Raw genomic sequence first — 17,796 nt, 5'->3', positions numbered from 1 at the left:
AAGAACAGCGGGAAAGGCTAAAGTTTTCCCTTCTCGTCATCTTTCATTTCTTTCGGATCAAGTAATCGTGGAGCTCCTGTGCACGAGGTGCGCTGATAATAGAGTAATGCGGATTGTACCCACAGCATATAATTCTTGGTGGAGGTGTCTCCCGAGAAGTAATATCGGACCGTAGTCCGCACCGAACCGATATGACTTCTGCGCTCCGACCCGCGCTGGAATACCGTATCTCGCCATGTACCTCCGTACAGTTTAGCAATAATACAGAATTATCCAGTCATTACGGTCGCTATATCCAGAAGAGGAAAGAACTTAAATGCTTATGCAACTACGATGTCGCACCTGTGCTAGGAGCCAAAAACGCCTTGTTACCCTCCCTGACGATGCATCGCCGGAGAGCTGAGTGAGAGCTTTACTCACCGCCACAGGATGTGGGTTGAAGAGGTTGGTTGTACGCGTAAGTGCACGATCGACAGGAACCGAAGATTACACTCAGAAAACAAGTAATCTTCTTTGACAGGGATTGGATTCTCGGAATTACTTAAGACCATCTAAAAAGGCTTGCAAAAAAAAGTCCGGCGGACTTTTGGCAGTTGGACCGAGCGGGAAGAGCCACCGACTAAATCTATGTGCAAGGTACCGGTATGGTTCGGGTTCTGTACGGTACCTGCCTGAATAGTGCTTCCCTTATCCGTACCTCACAGCGTCATGACGAGAAAAAAGTGGTATACTTCGGGTATCGCCATAGAAACAATACCCACATTTCCCCAGTCATATCGTCGATGTGAAAAGTACCGATCCCCTCCTTCTACCACATCACTACCTACCTTATCAATGCTTCCATCGAATTTGGCGGAACGGTAAGTGATAGAGCACTTCAACTGCGTGGCAAGTCCAGCGCAACACGCGAATTCGCTTAACCTCAAGAACCAAGGAAACAAAGAACATTTTACATGGTATCGGCTTTTTTTTTGCGTTTTTGACGGTTGGAATGTCGACCAGAGCCCGCTTTCATTTTCACTGATGACGAAGAATGCAAAAATTTATGACTTTGGCGTACTGAAGAATTTTGATACGAAAACAAGAAATAGTGGTTGCATGAAGAAAGGAAGAACAGAGAAGCAGTGCGAAATTCTGCTTTCTCTTTTTTCCGCTGAATTTTCTTTTCTTTGGGTCGGGCCGTTGGTGGCTGCTTGACGAGAATTCTGTCAACGCGGCCCAGAGCGGCCCCACTCAGATCTCTCTCTCTCTCTCTTCTTGCTCCTCCCATTCGAACATTGCCTCTTCTTTTTTTTTTTGCCTCGAGAAGAATTTTCTTCGCTGGCACACCGCGAATGCGCCGTGATGGAGGTGTGGGCTACACAGAGTCTGGATAGTTTTTCTACTCTTACGTGGAAGACTTTTTATTTTCTCCTATCGGAAGCAGAGCTGTGTCTATAGTCTGAGCTGTGGGTTCCTTGTCGCAGCATTCTCCTTTCCGAGGAGAAGAAAAGGCTGCGCTTCTATACAGGCACACAGCTACAAGTACATGATGCGTCACAGTACGCGCCACGTTGGAACGCTGGGCCCAGTGGTTGTACTCTGCCAATGACGGCCAGGACCACGATCCCATGTGCGTCGGATGATGTGCAACAGGGTATTCGTTATGTTTGATAATGTGGAGTAAAGCCAAAAAGGTTAACTTGTGGCTGTCCTGATTAGCAGTTGTTGGCATCTGTGATTCGACCTAGGTGGCCCACTACAGCACCAGTAGATTGCTTGAGTTGTCATGAGGAGTAACACGATCGTACACTGTTCTACAGTCCTACAGTACTATAAGTACGTTACAGAGTACGAAAGTATACTCGGTAAGATGTGGAGAGTTGGCCGCGTTGTAACCTGATCATATAAACCCACAGAAAGAGAGAGGAGAGGAGAGGGAGTGAGTGAGTGATCCACCCTTGTCTGCGCCGGAAATTGGTGCGAGGTGTGTACTGCGTGGTCGGCACTAAACTAAATGATGGTGTTGTTACCCCTGAACGCTAAAAGAGACACAAACAACCCTCATTGGCGAGGATGTTATTGTGACCCCTGGCGGCCAATAGAGCCAAGCTGCCTCTGGTTCTCCCCGTTCGTCCTCGCAAAAAGCCCCCCCCGTGCGGACCGAAACAACGGTACAGTCTGGATATGGCCGACCAGCGCCTAGACTAAACCCTTCTTTACTCTCCCGCCCACATGTCTGCTACGCCTATGCATTAAGCTACATCCTTTAACCCCATCCTCTCCCTTTCTTCCCTTTTCAACCCTCTGTCGTCCCACCGTTCTGTCATTCCTTTGAACATCTTCGGCGCTCCGCAACTTCACCTTCCTTTGATTCACCCCAACTTCAGTCACTCCTTATTGATCGATCTGAGACGCTCTTTTGATCCCTTCTTCGTTCGTCGACAATCCAAAAGACAAGTCGTCGCTGCAACGAACCTTCTGTGCTCTCCGCGGTGCAGTACGATTGATCCAACATTCCAGTCGAACAAGACCTCTTCGACCCCGTGAAATCTTGATATCAACAAAGACCCATACATCCTTATCACTCACGATGCGCAACTTCCTCGCTGCTGGTGCAGTCATCGCGGCTGCCATCGCTGGCACTGCCGCCGACAACTGCAATGGTTCTGGGCAGAATATTAACGGCAACTGGTACTGTGAGGCCGTCAAGGCCATCACCTACCAGGGTGTTGGAGGTTCTGGATCCTACAAGAAAGTCACCAACATGGATTCCTCCAGTGGCAGCTGCTCCTCCGAAGACTACCAATACAGCGGTGCCATGGCTCCCTTGGATGAAGAGGTCAGCCCGACTCCAAACTGGGACAGAAGCCAGTCTGGGAAACCAAGTATGCTAACATTTCATCTTCACAGGTCTCTTTCCACTTCCGCGGCCCCCTTCAGCTGAAGCAATTCGCCGTCTACACTCCTAGCTCAAGCTCCAACAAGAAGAGAGACGTTGGCACCAGCGCGCACCACCGCCGCCATGGCCACCAGCACTTCCATGAGCACAACAAGGAGATCCGCCAAATTCAGGACGAGGCACAAAAGGAGAAACGTGAACAGATGGTGACCGCCACCATCGATAACAAGGTCGTTTCCTGGGTTAATAACTACATGGTCGCCTCGCCCACCTCTTCCGCCGAGCCCTCCGTTCGTGTTGATGCTGCGCAGCCCTCCTCCGCTTCTGCTTCCTCATCAGCCTCTTCATCTGCTTCTTCCAGCGCCAGCTCTTCCAGCGCCAGCGCCAGCGCATCATCGACCGGCAGCTCTGGCGGAAGCGGCTCTTGGAACCGCCAGGCCTATTACGACTCCTCTTCTGGAACTGCCGACGGCCTGGTCTTCTTGAACCACTTCGGTGGCTCCAAGGGTTCTGACGGCGACTCTTCTGGAGTTTGGGATACGTGAGTGTCTTTCTTGATGCGATTGCATAAGAGCTGTGCTGACCAATTCTTTTAGGAGCTTTGGCAATTCTCTTTCCTACGCCTCTTCTGATGGCAAGGGCGGTGCTGGTCACCCCCAGGTCCTTGAGGATACCACCCTTCCCTCCAACGCTGAGGTTGTCATCATGTCTGACAAGTCGTGCGACGACGGTAACTGCGGCTACTACCGTGATGGCACCGTTGCCTACCGTAAGCACATTTCCATTTCCGAGCAAGAGAAATTTTCAATATTAATTTTTTGATACAGACGGCTTTGACGGTGCCCAGAAGGCTTTTCTCTTTGAGTTTGGCATGCCTGATGACAACAGCGGCTCTGGTGATAACGCCAACATGCCCGCCATTTGGATGTTGAACGCCCTGATTCCCCGTACCCTGCAGTATGGCAAGGCTGAGTGCTCTTGCTGGGAATCTGGCTGCGGTGAATTCGACATCTTCGAGGTCCTTGACTCGGGCAACACTCGATGCAAGTCCACCTTCCACCCCGCTGGCGGCGACTCGGACTACTTTGAGCGTCCCACTCAGGGCACTATTAAGGCTGCCGTTGTCTTCACTGGCTCTGAGGAGACCGCGCACATCAAGATTCTCGACTACAGCACCAACTTTGACAGCAGCCTCGCCTCCTCGCTCATCCAGAGCTTCACTGATGACAACTCTGATGGCAACGGCTCTTCTCTCTTCAAGCTTGGATCCTAAGTGGCGGGTTTCTCGATAGTGTCGTGAGGATCGCGCAAAGCCATTGGAGAGAGTGTGTGAGAGAAAGCAATTGGCAAAGTTGGATTGGATACCTGTGCTTATAGTTCGGTCTTCTTTAGATGTAAAAATGGTGCTCCTATCGGCGAGTGGCGCTATACATACCCATGTACCTGCGCAGACTGCGACTTGATGGGCAGGTCTTGTCGTTTGATTATTCATTTCTCAAATTTACTACCATATCGCATTCCACTCACGGTGATTTATTTGCCTCTCTTCCACTTTGATAGTCAGATTTGTTGAGATTTCGCCTACAATGACAATCAATTTGCTTCGTAAATATTTTTCTTTATTTAGAGTTGACGATGCAATTCTATCTGTACAAGTGGAAGTGCTGTGACGCGAAGATGTGTATGGAGCGGCGTCTTGATCATCTAGGTAGGACATAACGTGGCGGATTTCACTACAAGCTGGTCCTAGCGGCCTGAGGCAGCAATCAGAACTTCAGCCGAACGGATTCCTTGTGATGCCGAGGTCTGGGCCCACTGGTTGATAATGATGGACCCAGTCTCTTGGGAAAAATGCATTTCTACTTGCAATTCCTCCTGACTTTTACACACCGACAAAACTTCTAGACTTGAGAAAAAGCAATGTGATAAATTTCCCACTTGACATATTTTCCGTATTGATTTCCGTATTGAGCAATACCTCCTGCAGCGATCTCGTTAGTCAGGCGCCTCGGGTTTATCGCGGCAAGTTTTTGCTGCAGATTCGGAGAATCCCGCTACAGATAGGGTCCACTCCAGTCCCGTAATCCCCCGCATCCGACAATCTCGTCACGAGATCCAAGTCGCCAGCACTTTTCCAAGTTCGCCGTCGACATTCAATATTGTCCTAAACTTCAGTCCCACCGCGCTCACCCCCTAATTATAATAACAAATCTCGTACCACATCTCCGGGGGCCTTGTCATTGAGCGGGAACGGCACGATGGCTTCGCCGTCTCCACCGAAACCCTGGGAGAGAGCCATGGCTGGAAGCTCCAAGGGTATGCGACTTGTCTTCCCTATTGATATACTGACTCAATTCCGTCCGCTGACGTCTTCCCAAAGTCCTTCCTAACACTGCTGTGACCACCAACGCCCCAACCAACTCTAACACATCAAATTCCATCATGGCTGCAGACAGACAACCTGCGACGGCCAATACTGCCGCCAAGGCTGTTTCGAGTCCTCCTCCACTTCCTTCCTCTCAGCCTCCCACCTCCGCCGCCACTCCCTCATCATCATCAGCGCTCTCATCGCTTTCTTCTGTCAACCGCATGAACAGCTCACCGTATGGTGGCTTTGGTGGATATGGCAGCTACTCATCACCATACTCCCGACTCGGCGGCTTCGGCGGGTCCATGTATGGTGGTATGGGTGGATATGGAGGCATGTATGGCGGCATGGGAGGTATGGGAAGCATGTACGGTGGGATGCCGGGCATGCCAGGCGATCCCAATGACCCCAACAGCTTGACCAACTCCTTCGGTCAAAGTACTCAAGCAACATTTCAAATCATTGAAAGTATCGTCGGTGCCTTTGGCGGATTCGCCCAGATGCTTGAGAGCACCTACATGGCGACGCACAGCTCCTTTTTCGGTACGTTTGGATGCTCATCACAACCTCTGCTCTTTCCAATATGTTTCGAAATGATTCCCGACTAACAAATCCGACAGCAATGGTCTCTGTGGCAGAGCAGCTCGGCAATCTGCGACAAACACTTGGATCTGTCCTCGGCATCTTTACTCTGCTGCGATGGCTCCGCACACTATTTGCCAAGGTGACTGGACGGCCGCTACCTGCATCAGCCACGGATCTGACGCCGTCCAACTTTGCCGCCTTCCAAGGCCAAGGGCCAAACGGCCAACAAGGCGCGTCTCGCCCCAGCCGAAAGCCTTTTATCATATTCGTTCTGGCCGTCTTCGGCCTGCCGTACCTAATGGGCAAATTCATTCGCGCTGTCGCAGCCAATCAAGAAGAGAACGAACGCAGACGCCTGAGCGCCATGCCGGCACAACAGCCCATCGACCCGAGCAAGCTCGACTTTTGCCGCGTGACGTACGACTGGAAGCCCGAGAATGTTGCCGAGGGCATTGATCTCGAGGTCAAGAAGGGCGACCTCGTTGCCGTCCTCACCAAATCTGACCCTATGGGAAACCCGTCCGACTGGTGGCGCTGCCGCGCCCGTGACGGCCGCGTCGGCTACCTTCCTTCCACCTACCTCGAGACTATTCAGCGAAAACAACCAGTGATGGACGCTCCGGCTACCCCCGCGATCGAGGCCGCGCCCAAGACCCTCACCGAGGGTCCCCAAAAAGCATCAGTCGAAGATGCGGATCCCAAGAAGATACCCGCGTAAACTCTGAGCGAAGCAGCTTCGAAAAGCGAAATCCAAAAAAAAGTTTTTGATCTCGAAGAAAGTGTCTACCACCGATGTCCCACCACTTCTACATCCAACGAGTTCAGCCAGAGGGACCAACCATCCTGGCTAGCTTGGTAATAAGAGCACTTTTCGCGATCTTCGTTGGTCTTGTCGCCTATCCAGGGCTCTCCCATATTCTCCTATCTCTTCCTATTAGAGACCTGCATCTTTTTCCCATCTTTTGTTTTATTTTCATCGTTCTGTATAGCCTTGACTTACGTTTTCGTATTTGTCTCGTCGTCTCGTTTATCGGAAGCGGGCGTGCATGGCGCCATTGGCCGGAGCAATCTTCTTTCTTGATATCACCTTTTTTTCTTCTCTCTCTGATTTCTCTTGCATTTGGAATTTTGATAAGAAAATTCGTCGGAGGATATAGCGTTTTCTTGATTGGGACTAAATTTCTATCGCGGGAAGAGGCCACACTCTAGGTATTATACTTTTTTATTTATTATACTCTTACTACTGCCGCTGCTACGACCCTGGAAGATTCGATCTTTTATTTTATTTTCCCCCCTGTTTCTTATCATCATGGGTCCTGTCTCTCTGCTAGGGTTGTAGATATTTTTTGTATTTATAAAACGGGTCGTACTTTGGAAATAATACAGGTCGTTGATGCACATTGTAAACTTTTTCGTGAAGAAACAGATAGATGGTTTCCGACGTGACTTCATCATCATCATCATGGCCCATGGTCATTGAGACAAGTCGAGTAACACAGGAAGTCATTGTTAATCGTTAACGCCGACATACATACATACATGCCATGCTAAAAGATCGAAAAAGTGATAGTTCATCGATAGTTCCATCTCCAATGCCAAACGAATCGTTATCAGAAACGCTTAAAATATAAGACATTCGTTTCAGATTCCGGAGCGCTTGCGAAATAGACCGTTGCTAGATACCAGGCAGGCTCCGTCTCCATGTCGCCGCAAAGTATGTAAGTGACGTGTTTGTGATTTTAGCTGTCTTTTATTATTCCTGTTTCTTCGCACGGGCGCAGTGCCCTTCTAAGGGGTTTTACCCTCATATCGCAACTTACTACAGTAGGAGTTGATAAGGAATCCGTCTTGTTGTGAGCCTGTGACACTTTCCCGTTTGATACCGCTCTGCTGATTCAATCTTCGGGTTTCCTTTAAAAAAAAAAAAAAGACAGAAAAGGGGAGAGAATGATAGGGAAAGGGAAGGAAAAGGCGAGTTAATCAGGTTCAGGACCCCTCGGCCGGAATATAGCCAACCATCTTTCCAAACGTATCTGGCATGCCCCGGCCCCCAGATACCAGAGGTCCAGAGGTCCAGAGGTCCAGAGCGCAAGCAAGCAAGCAAGCAAGAGAGCTGGACTGCTGGACTACCGTGTCTGGAATGATCGACAAAGAGATTCACGTCGACGGCGAAGTCACGAATATACCCTTTTTTGGAAGTCAGCATCTAAACAACTCTGGAAATCAACATCTAAACAACGTCTACGAGTAGTTACCTTGTATCAAAAATCTTCCTGCTGCTTCGGCTCCTGGCGCACAGGGCCCCACCGGCAGTTGGACATGGGTTGGGGCGTACTCCGTAGGCGCTATAGCCGGACCGAGGGACTCGGACCCCACGGGGCGCATCGCTTAAATAACTCTAAGAGACCCGCCTGCCCGCCGTCGGTCTGTGCATACCTACGTAGTATCAAAAGCAAAATCTCTCAAGGATTCGGAACAATCTCGTAGTATGTCAAAGACAGTGGACAGTATTATTTGAGAAAAAAATATTATGTGTATGATGTGGAAGTGAGCGTGTCTTAGGAGATGATAAATGATGTTAGAGAAAATCACCATTGCGTCCTATGTAAATGTCCCAAAAGTTCCCCTTCAGAGGCGGTGGTCCTTGTTATTAACCTTAACCTTAATTTACCACGAAGCCGCATCAACAATGTTCCAAACTCCATCGCTATGCATGGATGATAAAGAAAAAGAAAAAGAGAACAAACGAATATCACTATAAGCTTCTCCTTCCAGAGCTGCCAACGTTGCTAGCATGTGCAAGTAAGAATTTGCAACAAGTCAATGTATACTTGCAGGCCCTTGTCCAAGCTTCGTCCTGGTTGAAGCCTAGTTTGATGCTCGCATCTCCGATGCGGTCCTTTTTGATCTCATATGGAAGCCGCAATCCATGCCCTGAGCGTCCACTCTGAGCAGGTTCGTGTTCGACGAAATCGCCAAGCTGCCGTAGACATTCTAGAAAGGCGACCATAGCATTGTCGAACCGGCGATGGAGGAACATGCGTCCCAGAGGCAAATCTCCCGAAGAGAATAGCTCGAGAATGGCGATTTTGGGGGTTGGAGCGGCAGAAGGGTTTCCACCAGTTGACGCAGATTGCGGATATTCGATCCTTTCGATTCGTGACGTAGAACCCATGGGGCGCAGACGATAGCCCTCAAAAGCGAACCCGAGCTTTTCTGCAACCGTTTGAAGAAGCAGTAATGTCTGGCCCCAGGCTGCATTTATCTCTGTCCATTCCACCGGGGGGTTGGCAAGTCTACCCAGTCGTAATCCGTTGATGGTCCCAAAATAACCGTCATGTCCAATGCAAAAGGTGTCGTTGTACACGTTGGTCCGCTGAAGCCTCTCCAGCTGCCGTGAATCATGGTCATACTGAAGATTAAGACCATCTCGCTCATTTTGAAAATCGGATAGCGTCAACGCAAAAGCATTGCGATCTCTCCAGAACTGCTCTTCCTCGAGGTCCAACTGTCGTGCCTCTTCTTCAAGAGCCGCAATTTCCTCATCTACCGTCATCTTCTCCTGCTCAAGCTGTTGCAGCTCCTGGTACACAGCCTCTTCCTGCGCACGCATTGATTCAAGATCCTCAACGGCTTTTTGTCTTTCTTCGTCGGTTGGAATATCGGCGTTTACTTTCTTGAGAAAGTCAACGTACGCGTCCCGCTCTTTATTCGCATTATATAATCGCTTCTGAAGCCCATCGACCACGATCTCGGTACACTCGACACAGATAGGGTGATCGATGTCAGACCTTGAAGAGAGTATTTCAAAAAGCCTGGTTGTCATATCAACCCGCTGTGCAAATGAGTCTTTGTCCGTACTTTCGCCTTCTAGAACGCTGCCGCTGTGCCATCTTTGAGCGGCGACTCTTCCACCTCGAGGGTCCACGTAGGGTTTCCCACTTGCAGAGGATGGCGCAAGTTGAGATTCTGTTAGCATGACAAATGACATTGCAGAATTGTCCCGCGACCCTGCTCTTGAAAGCTCTGGGGGAACACCCTGTCCATTTTGGGGGTGACGTGGCGCTGGGATCGTACGCTTCGAGATCGGCGTCGGCGAATGACGAGAGACCTTCTCATATAGATCGCGTCGCTCTTGGGGAAGATTTGGTCGCTGTATGAGAAGAGGCTTGGGATGTTGCTGTAAAGATACACCAGTCGAGCCTGTATCCTGTGAGTTTGGCACGAGCAGGGCGTGTGGTGAACTCAGTAGACCTACCCACTAAGAGATCGAAAGAAGCCGGATTGAGCCCTTCCAGTGAGGCGTCAAGCTTCAAAGGCGTGCGGCACTTTTGGCAATACATCTTTGTTCTCGTAAGAAATGTTAGATTTACATCGAGCGAACGATAAGACGGCGATCCGGAATGACTATGTTGTAGAGGTATGAAGTCACAGAGCGATGATGCAGCTGGTTATATGATTGAGTTACAGTTAAGGTCCCGTTATCTAATCGCAGCTTGATAATAATAAGGTGGGCAGTAAGGTAGTTGGGGTCGCTTATTCGCGTGCTCAATGAAAATACACATTCTCGACACGCCCGGCAACTTTCCAGCTATGGGCTGTTGCGACGTTGCTCCAGCTTCAAGGACCCTCTCTGTTCAAACAAATTCTCTTCGTGGATATATGATTGAGTCAAGCCACTTACAATCAAAGTGTGGAATGTGCAATCAGCGGCATCAAGAAAGCAGGAACAGCTCTCACATCTTTCACAGTGGAAGCTTCCTCCCAAACAATGGATCGCCCAGCAAAACGAGTTCGACTTGAGGAACCAGCTGACGACGGCGAAATATCCGATGTTGAGCAAGCTAGAGTGAGGAACGACCAGCGGCTAAAGTCTGCATTTGAAGCTATTTTTGAAAAATACTCTCGCGACTTCTCGGGCGTCGGCGATGAAATTGATCTGGAGACCGGAGAAATCACCGTAAACAATGGCCATCTGCGGGACATGGAAAGTGAGCAGGACATGGGGCACGAGAACACACAAGAGCTCCTGGGTCAATTTGCGGTTGAGGATACGGAACCACCCGTCGAGGAAGACGACGACTGGGATGAGCTCGGCGATTCCATGGAAGTAATTCAGCCTCGTACACCCCTCGAAACTCCGCAACGCACAGTGAACAAAGAGCCGCGGATAGAGACTGTCGAGGACACTTCGTACCATGAGAGACCAAGATCTACTCCGGTAGCCAATGCAGTAGGGCGTGCAATCGAAACTTTATCAGAGAAAAGAGGGGAAGGACATACTGCTACTGAGAATGTCCCGGCCCCGCCGACCACCCCTGGCCCTCCTGCAGGCTTTCCCGGCCCAGCATTTTGGAAGGAATTTGGTGAGAATTTGGCATCAAAGATTGTCCATTCTTTGATTCATCTCACTACACCGAATAACGATGCTCATATTGAGCCTGCATGGAGGACGCCGGAGCTACCTTTCACAGATCAGACTCGTCGCCCTCACATTCGATCTGGTGGTGGCAATTCCCACCCGACATCAGCACCGCGTGCAACTTCTCGATCTGTATGGGCACACCTCACGCCGACCAGAACTCACAGGTCCCATGGCGCGGCACCTCCGCGAGCCTCAAAAAGTCATACTCGGTCAACTCTGCCTGCGATTGCGCCTAGTCACTTTACTACCGCTACCCCTAATAGCCTGCCGTCTCAGCTACCAAATCAATCTACAAGAAGAAACGCCACACCTTTTCCAAGGGCTAGCCAAACTCCTATTGGTAGGCAGGACCATGCGACAATTAGCAATCCATCACGCTTTACTGCAGATGAAGACCAGATGATCCTGGAGCTTCGAATCAATCGTCGCATGACATGGAAACACTTGTCGGAGCATTTCCCCACTTGGTCAACGGAATCGATTCGAAAACGCGGTTTAACTCTTCTAGCTGATATAGAACAGCCTCCAAATCATTCCAATGAGACTGACCATTCCGTAAGAAGCGCTGAGGACACTACTCATCATCCGAGAATCTCGAAAAGAACCCCCCAAAATAGCACAACCGCTACAGCAACCACGTCCTCTGGAAATCAGGGAAGGAATGATAGCGGCAGAAATGTGAAACGTTCGGATCCGGAGGTTTCAAAGGCGAGCGTGGATAGCACCCGTGTTACTGGTAGAAAAGATACGAATGACGCTACCGACAGCAATGCTCCACAAGATCGAAACGTCCAACAGAAGCCCAGGGTAAGGCCAGCGCAGCCTGCAGTAACAATTGCAAACGAGACCGTGAGTGGAGTCTATACCTCTTTCAATGGCCACGACTCAAAGCTAATTCAGCAGATTCCGTCGAATAAAAAGCCTCGTGCACGTCCACCAAAACAAAGCAAAGTGCAAGATGAAGTGCATCCTTTTGCTTCTCCACCTTCGGCTCCAGCGAGAAACCATGCTCACAGTGCGCCCCAGATTCATTCACATGATAAGCCCGGTGCTAAGAGTACATCATCTGACGGCGTCGGTTTACCATCGGTTCATAAAAAGGGACCTAAATCAAGCTCACAGCAAGAAAAAAGGCACTCCCAAAGATCCAATCAAATTAGCTTTGTGGTTGATAAAGACACCGAAGCCCCACTGCCCCCACCATCAAACCCCTCTGCAGATCCATTCAGATCAACCCAACGGAAAAAGGAGGTTGCACACGCGGCTCTGGCTAAAATTCCAGGGACTTGCCAAAGTAGAGAAGATGTTCCTGCAACTGGGTTGAGGAATGCCCCACCATCAGCTGAAAGAAGACTTAGGATTTCGGCAAGGCTATCACAGCGGGACACGGTCAGATCCAAGCAACATATGAGCACGAAACCCAATGCCGAGGGAGTAAATGAGAATCTCCCTAGCGTGCAGCACAGCGCGACCCCCACCTCTGGTTCTGTTCCTATTGTAAATGTTGAGAAGAAAAAGCGCGGAAGCCCGAAGTCGACCCATGAAATCGACCAGATTTTAACGAAAGATGTCGCCATCAAGACTCCTGAAATTGGTACGCCGAAAAATCGGCCGCAGAAAGAGGCCAATCACCCCTTTGGAATTGGCAATGGCATAGAGCACGAGAAGCACCATACGTCGAGCAAGGATCTGCCGACGAAGTCGAATATAACAACCACTGCAAAGTCAACTGCTCACACCCAAAGCCCGCATAGACATGCTGATGCCATCGATTCTACCCCTGTATCTAGTCTGCTCAAATCTCGTTCTGGCCGGAAGACCGGTTCTTCGACATTATCCAAGAAGCAGACCATGTCTGGACACGGTTCTCTAGGTTCTCCGCGCACGCAGACGCCGCTGGCGTCCACGCCAAATAGTGCCAGCCGTAAGTGCGGAACAGTTGGATATAAATGTCAACGCGTATTCTGTCTAAATTGCCAATGAGATTTACGAGCAGACAGTATAAATGAGTGGAAGAGGCCAAGTAGCCATCTCCCTCTAGTATAATCTGTAAGCTTGCAGAGGTATACCAATCATACTCTTGTGAGAACAAGTCTCGATTCGGGCATTAGGATGATTATGAGCTGGGTTCAATTCTCCGCACCGCCAACTGATACTGATTACGGTTGAAAGAAAAACTGAGCTTTGGTGTGAAGCTAGAGTATATATGACCTTTTAATTAGATAGTATCTTCTGTGGGCCCAACATTGAGCACATCTTCAAGCTTGGTATTGGCCTTTCCACCTATAGAACCTGCTTTTGCCCAGAACTTCGAAAGATGTCTGGCACCTGAGTCACACAGGATAGTCACGACCCGATGGCCGGGTCCAAGTTCAAGCGCTGTTCTCACCGCTGCCACGCCTACGCAAAATTTAGTCAGAGTTTGTCGAATAGAATAAATCCATGTATAGAAGAACACTTACAGTTGACGGAGCTGCTGCTTCCTACAAATATACCATCCTTCTCGACAAGCCATCGCGCCATAGCCTTGGCTTGCTCGTCATTCACCCTAACAGCGTCATCGACTAAATCTCTGCCAGCCTCAAAGTTTTGCGTTACTCGATTGATACCAATACCCTCCACAATGGTGTCAACCTGGTGTCTCCTCCTTGTGCCTTCTCTCTCCTTCGGATCAAACATGACTCCGTACTTGACGCGATTGAAAAGCCCACTTCCCTGAGGATCGGCGAGAACCACCTTCATGTCTGGTAGCCGCGGCTTGAGATATAACGCAACGCCAGATATTGTGCCTCCGGTGCCCGCCCCGGCTACAAATGCATCTACTCTTCCTCCAGTTTGCCGATAAATTTCTGGTCCAGTACCGGTGAAATGAGCTCTCCAATTCGCGCCATTCTCAAACTGGTCTGCAAAGAAACCTCGACCTGGTCGACTGGAATCTGCAGTATGCTCTTCCGCTCGGGCTCGAGCCTTGTTCACGAATTGGTTCTGATCGACAATAGGGGCAGGGCGGAGTCGCTCAACTTCTGCACCGAGTTTAAGCAGCAGGTCAGATTTTTCTGTTGCTTGATCGTTCGGCATACAGCTTTATTTTCACATTGTCAGCTATTAAACTTCATGGCAGAGGCATTTTGGATCCACGCACATATGTGCTAAATATCCTCGGGCTCTGCACAGAGTCGCCAAAGATATGCCCGTCGAACCAACGGTGCCTTCGTAGACTACATCACCGGCATGCGGTGTCAAGAGGCCTTCCTCCTCAGCCTACGTACAGTGAGCCTGAGCCTACCATGGTCCACACAGAATTAAAGGTGTAGAATATACCAATTGTATCATACTCAATGCAACCCGGTCTTTCGGGCTGCCGCCAGCGCCATTAAGAAACTAAAGCAATGTATCAGCATACCCGTGCCGATAATTTATAGATTCTATGGGTCCCTCTGACTTCTGCTTTTGCCAATATCTCGCATCCAGTTGCTTCTGAAAGTGATTTAATCTTGAATAAAGGCGTGTTGCCAATGCAGGCCTCAATGCCTTCTGGTATATGCGGCCCGTTGTCTCCACGAGCCTGAAGCGTGTGGTCTTCCAATTGCACCTGGCGGTCAGTCGTAGAGCGCGCTGCTGCCCGCGCATTGCTTCCTCTCCGCCATAGGAATCGTCGTTCAATATCCGGATAAAAGCCCTTGAAGCCGAGGGTGAGTATGACGCCAGCGGCGAAGGCCGCGACAGCATAAATACGATTATTGTCCCCCATTGCAAATTTAGGAGCTTCAATTACCGAATCAAGGCATGTTAGCCTGTTTCATGAGGCTTCAAAAGCTGGTGCGCGGAGCTTTGTGAGGTTTATGGCATGACGACGCCAGCTCGACCGAGGACTCAGCGCACGAACAACACTCCGTCGCTTCCTCCCAGCAGCAACCCCAAAACAACCCACCACCTTCCCACCTCCGAGATTCATCTCCGCATTCCACTCCACGACTCCAGCCTCATGGACTCGCCAATTGTGACTCAAGTTCTGAGGCGGCTGTTCAGTTGTTCGAGCTGCCGGTCGTCTCAGTCACGCGCTTTGCTTCCGCTTCGTATCAACGCCAGTCCCGGTTCCCAACGACGGCTTCACCGAAGGCATGGGGGAGATGACGCTCGTCAGCGTGAGAGCTATTGGCAGCAACGTACAGATGTGCTATCGGGAGATAAAACCGAAGAATTTCAGAAATATCCAATGGTGACAGCAGAAGAGCTCCAAAGCCGACGGGAGCGGCCGAGGCGGGTCAAAATGTTGTTGAGAGACTTTATAGATGGTGAGCATCCATCCCCGCTCCGCAGGATGCTTAGCTTGTATTCGGACAACTCTTTTTCTAATAACAATTTCAAACAGACAGCCTTTATAATCCGCATTACGGATACTTCTCTAAAGAAGCCGTCATTTTCAGCCCCGGTGACCCATTCGATTTCAACCGCATGAAAGACGAGCCCGAGTTCCATCGTCTGCTCGGGCAGCGCTACACAGAGTTTGAAGACAAGTTAGACCAGGAAGCATACAATCCTACAAGACAGCTCTGGCATACGCCTACGGAGCTATTTAGGCCATATTACGGAGAGGCCATTGCGCGCTATCTCGTGACCAACTACAAGCTATCGCTCTACCCGTACCACGATTTGATTATATACGAAATGGGCGCCGGAAATGGGACCATGATGCTCAACATTCTCGACTATATCCGAGATATAGATCCAGACGTATACGCAAGAACCCAATATCGTATCATTGAGATTTCGTCGGCGCTGGCGTCGATACAGCAGTCTCATTTGGCCAAGACGGCATCAAACCGAGGACATGCTTCCAAGGTAAACATTATAAACAAGTCCATTTTCTCCTGGAACCGATACGTCCAGTCGCCTTGCTTCTTTCTAGCACTCGAGGTTTTCGACAACTTTGCCCATGATGCCATCCGGTACGATCCTGTCACCGAGAGCCCACTGCAAGGAACCGTGCTTATCGACAACGATGGCGAATTCTACGAATTCTACTCCCCCATCACCGACCCTCTTGCGGCGCGTTTTCTCCACGTTCGTCGCACCGCATGTGATGGACATTATAATCATCCTCTAAGAGGGCCGCGCTTCCTCAGGAATCTGCGCCAGGGTCTGCCGTTTTCAGAAAACCTCTCTGTCGCCGAATACATCCCCACGCGGCTCCTCCAGTTCTTCGACATTTTAAATGATTATTTCCCTGCCCATCGTCTTATTGTCAGCGACTTTCACACTCTGCCGGATACCATCAGAGGTATCAACGCTCCAGTCGTGCAAACTCGCTATGAGCGACGAACTGTGCCAGTCACTACTCCATTGGTATGTTTGTTTAATTTTCATTCTATTTTATTGTTCAGTTTTAATTTTCTTGTTTTTTTCTTCTCTCCCTTTTTCTTCCCCCCCCCCCCCTTTTATTCCACCGAAAATAAGCCGATTGATCGATCCTTTACCTGTCTCTGTTCATTCCATTTTCAATGAACCAATATCAATCCTTTAAATCTGCAATGACTAATCCATGGTCCTACTTATTCAGGTCAAACAAGGCTACTTCGATATTCTCTTCCCGACCGATTTCAGCGTCATGGAGGACGTGTACCGCGCCGTGACGGGTAAACTCACCCGCATGAGTACCCACGAGGACTTTCTCCGCCGCTGGGCCTTTGTGGACGATACTACCACGCGGTCGGGAGAGAATCCCATGCTGTCATGGTATAAGAACGCCTCCGTTATGGCCACTTTGTAGATCCAAGATAACTTATCGTATATTCATTCATTCCATTTTATTGTCGCATCTATAGAGCTAGACGCAAAAAAATATGTGTGCAATGGTAGAGAGAGCAAGAAATGGCAATGTATTCCCGTATACTTTTACCTGACATATATATTTCCGGTCATATTTATTTTACCTACTTGGGCCATTATCTTTTCGAATCCAACCAATGATGAAAGTGATGTACGCGTAGCAGATGTGCAAAACAGAAGCGGCTTTAGGGTAAACCGCTCTGCAGGAACTATGTTAGAAGCTTGGCCTGAAGATTAGTCACGATCTCTTCAACATCTCAATATCCCCTCCAAGGGACGCATCTTCACGATCATGCAAAAGAAAAAAAATCGTCATCGCATTTACCTCCACAAAAGAGGAAAAAAGCAGTCTACCACCACCTCCAGCTCAAAGCAAGAATATTAAGAGAAAAATTGCCCATAAACTTTAAAGGATGATGACGGACTAGATGCGAAGAAGATACGGGCGGTAAGTGTGAAGATGGTTGGCAATTAAAAAAAAATGGAAAATAGGGCTTGCGCATGGGAAAGCGCCTTATTGCCGCAAATGATATTCAATTCCACAAGCCAGACAAGAAGAATGGAGAAAGAAAGAAACAGGTGGAAAAAAAAAAAAGAATCGCCAACAAGAGTATGACGAGTAGAAAGAGGACGCCAGGCCTGTAAAGCTCCCAAGGGGGAACACGTAATATGATCCACAGTCACAAACTCCCTAATAATGCCCTAGAA

At 49.4% G+C, this 17,796-nt stretch overlaps 6 protein-coding genes across 6 annotated transcripts; 4 read left to right on the top strand and 2 right to left on the bottom strand.

Moving 5' to 3' along the window:
- Positions 1–2,572: 2,572 nt before the first annotated feature.
- On the top strand, positions 2,573–4,154 carry L228DRAFT_207310 (hypothetical protein; the record flags this gene model as incomplete). The annotated part of the gene is made up of 4 exons (XM_018329714.1): positions 2,573–2,821; positions 2,893–3,422; positions 3,478–3,650; positions 3,709–4,154. The coding sequence occupies 4 exons, from the start codon at positions 2,573–2,575 to the stop codon at positions 4,152–4,154; spliced, it is 1,398 nt and encodes a 465-aa protein (XP_018191667.1).
- Positions 4,155–5,470: 1,316 nt separating this feature from the next.
- Positions 5,471–6,552, top strand: L228DRAFT_207087 (hypothetical protein; the record flags this gene model as incomplete). Its single annotated transcript, XM_018329705.1, has 2 exons — positions 5,471–5,792; positions 5,870–6,552. 2 exons carry the CDS (start codon positions 5,471–5,473, stop codon positions 6,550–6,552), a joined length of 1,005 nt encoding a protein of 334 aa, XP_018191666.1.
- A 1,788-nt stretch (positions 6,553–8,340) lies between these two features.
- L228DRAFT_279352 (APG6-domain-containing protein) lies at positions 8,341–10,285 on the bottom strand. The gene is made up of 2 exons (XM_018335681.1): positions 10,093–10,285; positions 8,341–10,037 (listed from the first exon to the last, which is right to left on the bottom strand). The coding sequence occupies exons 1-2, from the start codon at positions 10,175–10,177 to the stop codon at positions 8,590–8,592; spliced, it is 1,533 nt and encodes a 510-aa protein (XP_018191665.1). The 5' UTR covers positions 10,178–10,285; the 3' UTR covers positions 8,341–8,589.
- A 111-nt stretch (positions 10,286–10,396) lies between these two features.
- Positions 10,397–13,659, top strand: L228DRAFT_242515 (hypothetical protein). Its single transcript, XM_018331451.1, has 2 exons — positions 10,397–12,108; positions 12,163–13,659. Exons 1-2 carry the CDS (start codon positions 10,606–10,608, stop codon positions 13,240–13,242), a joined length of 2,583 nt encoding a protein of 860 aa, XP_018191664.1. The 5' UTR covers positions 10,397–10,605; the 3' UTR covers positions 13,243–13,659.
- On the bottom strand, positions 13,381–15,263 carry L228DRAFT_225818 (PALP-domain-containing protein). The gene is made up of 5 exons (XM_018330397.1): positions 14,702–15,263; positions 14,581–14,640; positions 14,402–14,520; positions 13,722–14,341; positions 13,381–13,659 (listed from the first exon to the last, which is right to left on the bottom strand). The coding sequence occupies exons 1-5, from the start codon at positions 15,008–15,010 to the stop codon at positions 13,478–13,480; spliced, it is 1,290 nt and encodes a 429-aa protein (XP_018191663.1). The 5' UTR covers positions 15,011–15,263; the 3' UTR covers positions 13,381–13,477.
- On the top strand, positions 15,245–17,029 carry L228DRAFT_207152 (DUF185-domain-containing protein; the record flags this gene model as incomplete). The annotated part of the gene is made up of 3 exons (XM_018329709.1): positions 15,245–15,554; positions 15,632–16,605; positions 16,820–17,029. The coding sequence occupies 3 exons, from the start codon at positions 15,245–15,247 to the stop codon at positions 17,027–17,029; spliced, it is 1,494 nt and encodes a 497-aa protein (XP_018191662.1).
- Positions 17,030–17,796: the final 767 nt, after the last annotated feature.

The sequence above is a fragment of the Xylona heveae genome (genome assembly GCF_001619985.1).
Source record: "Xylona heveae TC161 unplaced genomic scaffold L228scaffold_1, whole genome shotgun sequence".
NCBI classification, from domain to species: Eukaryota; Fungi; Ascomycota; class Xylonomycetes; order Xylonales; family Xylonaceae; genus Xylona; species Xylona heveae.
The sequence above is the reverse complement of the archived record's forward strand: the minus strand, read 5'-3'. Positions and strand labels throughout refer to the sequence as shown.